Consider the following 7,118-nt stretch of genomic DNA (forward strand, 5'->3'; position numbering starts at 1 on the left):
ACTCCCATTAACTCGTAAATATTGCTTAAGATATTTTATACATATCTATCCAATTAACTTAGAATAAAAATCCAATCAGATGTTATGAAATCGAAGAAACTAAAGAAAAAATTGAAGAGAAAATAAACTATAACTCTTCGTATTAATTATTGAATTGTTTCTTGTATTGAAAAAAATAAAAAACTACATCATTATTTAATAAAAAAATAAAATAAAAGGTTCTTTGTATGGATAAACTAAAAAAATAAATATTCTATAATTAATGTAGTAACTAGACTTAATCTTTTTTTTTTTAAAAAAAATATTTCTAAACTAAAAAAGAATAACCATTAATATTGATCATAAAATATAACTCAACTAAATTGTAACACGAGACACAGTAAATAATGCCAATCACATACTCCATCAAGATTGTTTTTACGTCTGCTTGTGTATTTAAAAAGGTAAAAAAGTTTTTTTTTCTGCATACTCTATATCTTATGGTGGAAAAGTGGGACTACAGTTTGAAACTTTAGTATATGTTGGATCTTCAATCCCACAAAAGAAGTGCAATAAAGCTACTACATTAGTTTTGTACTGTACATTTTTGCCTTTTGTTTCCTTCTTCCTTTTTTTTTTATCTAGCTACAAACTCCATTTTTGACCGCCATAAATGGTGGGCTTAACTCCAAATCATTAGTGCTTCTACTTTCTTGGACACAAAAGCTAGGGTTCTTCAATTATCTAACAACCCCATTTCCCTTAATCTTATTTGATTGTTCTACTTCAGTTTTTACTTGCATTTTTCAAGAACCATTACTTCTTGATTTAGTTTGCTTTGTTACCTTCTTGTTTGCAACCCCAATTGTTTCTCTAAGTTTGCTTTATTGAACTGCTTAAAAGTTAAGATTTTGAAGCTTAAATCTTGGTCCATTTGATTGTTTTGCTTTTAAAGTTTTCATTTTTGAGATTATTGCATGTGGGGGTTTTGTGTGGTGGGGTTGTTGGGATTTTGAATGAGGAAAAAGGGTGTCCAGTGTGATGAGATATGAGGGTTAAGATTGTTGAAAAATGGGTTGTGTATTTGGTAAAGAGATTTCATCATCTGAGACACCTAGTGGGGAAGTTGTAGTTAGTAGGAGGAGAGAAAATGGGGAAAATAGAGATTTGGCAGCACCATCTGGTAGGAGGGAGATAGTTGGTACTGTAAATAAGGTGGATGGAGGAGGCAGTGATGTTAGTGAAGTTGAGAAGGGTAGAGATCAGAAGGATGAGAATGCAAGGCCTAGGGGTGAGAGGAGAAGGTCTAAACCTAATCCAAGGCTGAGCAATCCACCCAAGAATGTGCACGGCGAGCAAGTAGCCGCTGGATGGCCATCGTGGCTTTCCGAGGTAGCTGGTGAGGCTATCAATGGCTGGATTCCACGTAGGGCCGATGCGTTTGAGAAGCTCGCTAAGGCAAGCAACTGTTGAACTCATTTGTTACTTACTAGTTTTTGTTTTGTAGATTGATTAATATCTCATTTGTTGTTATTTTGTATGTTGTGTATTGTGTTATTTAGATTGGTCAAGGTACTTATAGCAATGTGTATAAAGCTAGAGATAATCTCTCGGGGAACATTGTGGCGTTAAAGAAGGTTAGATTTGATAATTTGGAGCCAGAGAGTGTGAGGTTTATGGCAAGGGAGATCTTGATTTTGCGCCGTTTGGATCATCCGAATGTTATGACATTACACGGATTGGTTACGTCAAGGATGTCTTGTAGTTTGTACCTTGTGTTTGATTATATGGATCATGATTTAGCTGGACTAGCTGCAAGCCCTGGAATCAAGTTCACAGAGGCTCAGGTTGGGGTTTATATAAGTTGCTTGTTGAATTATAAGCTGCAAATGTTTGGATTTTGAGTTGTTATGTTGTTTCTTGATAACTATTTGTAGGTTAAATGTTACATGCATCAACTATTATCAGGGCTTGAACACTGTCATAACCGTCATGTGTTGCATCGTGATATTAAGGGATCAAATCTTCTAATTGACGGTGGGGGAGTTCTTAAGATTGCAGATTTTGGTTTGGCTTCCATCTTCGATCCTAATAAAAAGCAGCCCATGACTAGTCGCGTGGTTACTTTATGGTACAGACCCCCAGAGCTTCTTCTTGGGGCCACAGACTATGGTGTTGGTGTGGACCTTTGGAGTGCTGGTTGTATTTTAGCTGAGCTATTAGCTGGGAAGCCCATTATGCCTGGTCGTACAGAGGTATGGTATTGAAATTTGTTTGTCAAAACAATCTGACAAGGACAGGTCTTGCGCATTATAAAAGAAAGGATTTTTGTTTTTCCTTCGCTTGTTGGTTGCATCAAATTATTTTTTGCTTGTGCATCTGTTAGAGTGTTATTTAAGGAGAAGCTTTTCCCCTTCATCTATGATACAGGAAAATTAGATGAGACATCTTGATGTTTCTTTCTTTTGTGTTTGCTAATATCTGTCCTAATGAAATCCCCCATAATACAAAAGAAAATCTTTATGCTGCTATGGCACGTCCTTTTAGATGATTCTTGAAAGATGTAGCTTTGTTCAATAGAATCAAGATTTAGTGAACTTCTAAAAGGCTTTCTTTAACATGATAAGAAACAGATGTGAAGAGATGAATTTTTTTGGTTTCAGATTAATTATACATGCTGTTTCTAGTAGGTTCTCTCCTCAGAAACCCAAGCAGCCAAAGCAGACAGCTTTGCATGAAATAATAAGCATTGTGCATAGCGTCGAGTCAGACTGAGACTGAGGACAGAGAATTGTGTCTGGGCTTAAACGTGTATGTGACTTTCTGGAAGGAGTGGAGGACCAGTGGACCACATACCAAATGATTAAAAGCCTGGGGAAAAAAAATCTTGAACATCATGCTCCAGCTTAAGCCTAAATTCCTATGTCTGTGCCTCGATGTGCAAATCCTCCTCCCCACCTGACTGGGAGTGGTGGGAGGACCATGAACCAATAAATTAATCCAAAAACCTATGATTTCTTTATCTATCAATTTTTTTTGTAACTTTGAATAAATTTTCCTCTTATGAACTGGATTTTAGCGATGAGCTCCATGATTTGAGGATTTACACTGCAATAATACTCAGGTTGAGCAGCTCCACAAGATCTTCAAGCTATGTGGATCTCCATCAGAAGAGTACTGGAAAAAGTCCAAGCTTCCACATGCAACTATATTCAAACCTCAGCAATCATACAGAAGATGTATAGCAGAAACCTTTAAAGATTTTCCGCCTTCATCATTGCCATTGATTGAGACTCTTCTGGCCATTGATCCTGCTGAGCGTCAGACAGCTACAGCTGCATTACAGAGTGTAGTAAGCTGTTCATATCCATTCTATTACTTAACGATTTTACTGAGACAACTCTCTTGATTAACTTTTTGATTGATGAAGTCTCTGTTTGTTTTATTGTCTCCTGTTTTTGCTTTCATGTGAACTTGTTCCGCCTCGTCATCTGTATTAATAAATATTTTTCCTTCTGCATTTGTTAATGGGTTAATAGCTATTTTGGTCCCTTAGTTATGGTAAATTCTAATTTTAGTCCTTGTACTGTCTGCCTAAGTATTTTAACCTTCAATTACTTGAAATGTGCACTTTTTAATCCCTTCTATATTTGAATAATCACAAATTCCCTCAAGTATTAAGCGTTCTATTATTTAATTACCTATGCGTTATGTTATACTTGTATTGTTACTTCATATTTCAGAGTATTGTACTTTAAAAATAATCTAAATATAACATCTTTTCTACATAGAGGGACCAAAAACACACATCTTAATTAATTAAAGGTTAAATGTGTTGAGTCATTTACCACAAGGATCAAAATCAGAATTTACCAATGACTAAAGGACCAAAAGTGCTACTATCCCTTTAGTAATTAAAGGTGCGTGCAGTTTTCTTCCCTTCTCTCTTCAATAACCTTGCTAGAGACTTGGAGTGATGTTTTTGTTTTCTTTTTCCTTTTTAAGAAAATAATGTGGAGAAAATCCATTGATTTGGTTTCAATGTTGCATCACATCGGTGTAAAGAAATGGCTTGCTTAATATTTATATCACCAGTAAGAAAGAGAAAGAACTTGGTTTGGCTGATCTTTACAAATCAATTTTCCTTCTTTAACATCGATTCCTCGTGTAGTGCTAGTGAGTTTACATGGATTTCCAAAGCACATATACAGGAAGAAGATTGAGTAGAAAAGGTTTTAATAGTTAGCCCTTCATAGATACATGTAGAGCATTTGATGCCAGAATATTACACTTCTCTGAAATTAATCATGGAATATTTTGAAGGATTGTCACCATATGTTCTGTTTATTACTGTGCAGTTCTTTACTACCAAACCTTATGCTTGTGAACCTTCCATCCTTCCCAAGTATCCACCCAGCAAAGAAATGGATGCTAAACGGCGAGACGAAGAGGCTCGAAGGTCTAGTTATCTGGATTCCTTTTTTTATTTAATAACCATACTTCATATTTCATGTTTTCATATTAAAACTATGATTTTTTGTAGCCTACCAAAAGAAAGTCTATGATTGTAGATAATATACACCATTCTTGTTGAGATACCTATATGCGGTGTTTGCTTTTATACTTCTTCAGTAGTTGTTCACATATATTTCATTTCACATATAAATTCCCTTTTATAATTGGAACCCGCTAAAGAACCAGTTTTTATTTTGAATCAGTCTTCTGAATTATGGCATATTTTAGTGATAATAAGTAGGGGAACTTCATTTTTTTCTATCTTAATGCACTTTGTCATTTTTCTCCTAAAAAATGTTCCTGAAATTTTTGCTAAAATAGACACAGGGCCGCTGGAAAATCCAATGCTGACGGTGTGAGGAGAAATCGTCATCGTGATCGAGCAGTGAGGGCAATCCCCGCTCCTGAAGCCAATGCGGAGCTGCAAGTTAATATTGATGTATGTCATTTAAGAAGCTTATTTCAGCATACCTTTACGTTCTAATATTTTACCATCTATGTCTTGTTTAATTTTGCATATTCATTATATGCATAATTTGTACCTGCCGGAGTAGTTTCCACACGAAACTAGCAAAACAAAGATGATAAAATATGAAGATGGCCATATTTTCCGCTTTCAGTTAATTTCTTTCCCAGGATTTAATAGTTTAACTCTGTGTTGCCATGTTATAATCATATTGCAAGGGAAGTAGACAAAACTGTGAGGTCTACAATTCTCCAACTTACATTCTCTATCTGCTTTGGGCTAATAGCATGCCAAAATCCAAATAGATCAAGATATTGCTTTCCAACGATTTGGAGTTGATGGAGGTGGTTGTCTGCTGCTGTCATGATTGTCAAAACCACCCTTGTTTTTCTTAGTAGTTGCACATTTAATACACTATATTCCCCGGACTCCATTTTAGTTAGCTAACCGATGCTTATTTTTATGTTGCAAAATCTGGAAATAGTACTCCATTTTATTGTAGATGATAACATTTGACGGTACACTAAGTTTTAAAATGTTAAATTGACTTGGCTATATGTAATGGTAGAAGTATTATTAGAGTAGTGATTGAAAAGTTTGTTTGATAGAAAACATCACATCGAAGTTTGAATTTTGTTATTCGTGAAACTTGTTAAAGTTCGAATAAATAATATTATTGGTGGCATGGTTTCTAACATTTTTGAGCGTCAGGAAATAGAAAGTGTCATATAAATTCGAAAGCAAGGAGTACATCAGGGCTGTATATTTATTTTTCTTAGTCATCCACCAATTCATTATGGAAAAGAAAAATCCTCCATTTCATTTCTTTATTTAAGGGGCTACACTGGGTATGTTGTTGTTGTTGTTGTTGTGGCCAGGTTGTTTATCTGAGTATTGTTTAACTTGCTTAAACAGAGACGGCGTCTAATTACACAAGCTAATGCGAAGAGCAAGAGTGAAAAGTTTCCTCCGCCACACCAGGATGGGACATTAGGTTATACATTGGGTTCTTCACATCACATTGATCCAGCCTATGAACCCTCAGAAGTCCCTTTCACCTCCATGAATTTCTCATATTCCAAAGAACCAATCCAAACGTGGTCAGGTCCATTGGTGGAACCTGCCACAGGTGGTGCTCCAAGAAGAAAGACAAAGCCATCAAAGAAGGATTCTTACAAGAAAGGAAAAGAAAGCATGTAAAGTCTAATGAATGATGTGATTCAACAATTGGTATACTTGAAGGAGCTGCAAAACAGGCAGATTATTTGTCCTATACGGTAACTAAGAAACATCTCAACAGCATAGAGAGGTAAAATGCATTTTTATCCTAGTATCCTCTTTTTTGTATTCTTTTGGATATTAAGAATATTTTCACTATTGTACATGTAAAATTTTTGATTCCTTCATATTAGCAGACTCTGTTTAGATCAATGAAAATCCTAATAAACAATCTACAAACGCTCTTTCCTTTTACTTTTGCATGTTCTGCCTACATAAAAGTAGTAAATTACAATGTTTTCTTCCGTTCTGCTTGCAAGATCTATACTTGAACATCTTTATCTATTTATATGCATCTCCTTTATGAATTTCCTGGTCACCCCAGTTTGTACCTTCAGGTCTTAACGAAGATTAAATGGGAACCATGTTTTGCATGGTTCCGGTGTATCTAACCTATACAGTAATATTTACCTGGACGAAATATTCAACTATGTAAGCTATATCTAGGTTTTTTGAGTATATTTTGACTTGTAACCAGCTTTGGCAAACATCAGATAAAATGCTGCCTGCTCCTAATCCACTTCTTGTTCTCCTTATCAAGAATAATAGTTGAGTTTTTATTGCAGTGTGGAGTGTACCAATGATAGTGATATTTTCTTATATTTTTGGTGCCTGTACAATACTCAATCATGTCCCAGATGAAAAGCCAGATTATAATGGAACTCCTCTTAATTAGGATTCCAGATTTCCTCTTTTGTCAAGGAGGAAAAAAGAATCAATGAGAATCACAAACAGTCCAGCCCTTCCAAGATCTTATATGACTTCAATAATCTTGCTCGATCTTGACTTCAAAAAGCGACAGTGACATAGCAAAACACTATTTGTAGGTGCTCATTTGGGTTCGAAAGGTTTCCAATTATTTGAGAATGACGTTGGGCAT

The 7,118-nt window shown here is 35.4% G+C and overlaps 1 protein-coding gene across 4 annotated transcripts; it reads left to right on the forward strand.

Moving 5' to 3' along the window:
• Window positions 1-482: 482 nt before the first annotated feature.
• On the forward strand, window positions 483-6,433 carry LOC132626851 (probable serine/threonine-protein kinase At1g54610). Of its 4 annotated transcripts, none has more exons than XM_060341865.1 (7): window positions 483-1,437; window positions 1,542-1,826; window positions 1,917-2,234; window positions 3,104-3,328; window positions 4,338-4,438; window positions 4,822-4,933; window positions 5,876-6,433. In XM_060341865.1, the coding sequence occupies exons 1-7, from the start codon at window positions 1,051-1,053 to the stop codon at window positions 6,158-6,160; spliced, it is 1,713 nt and encodes a 570-aa protein (XP_060197848.1). In that variant the 5' UTR covers window positions 483-1,050; the 3' UTR covers window positions 6,161-6,433. The 4 variants fall into 4 exon arrangements, with proteins under 4 accessions (XP_060197848.1, XP_060197846.1, XP_060197847.1 ...); XM_060341863.1 differs by having other exon boundaries at window positions 484-1,437; window positions 4,816-4,933; XM_060341864.1 differs by having other exon boundaries at window positions 485-1,437; window positions 3,104-3,331.
• The last annotated feature ends 685 nt before the right edge of the window (window positions 6,434-7,118 follow it).

The sequence above is a fragment of the Lycium barbarum genome, chromosome 2 (assembly GCF_019175385.1).
Source record: "Lycium barbarum isolate Lr01 chromosome 2, ASM1917538v2, whole genome shotgun sequence".
NCBI lineage: Eukaryota > Viridiplantae > Streptophyta > Magnoliopsida > Solanales > Solanaceae > Lycium > Lycium barbarum.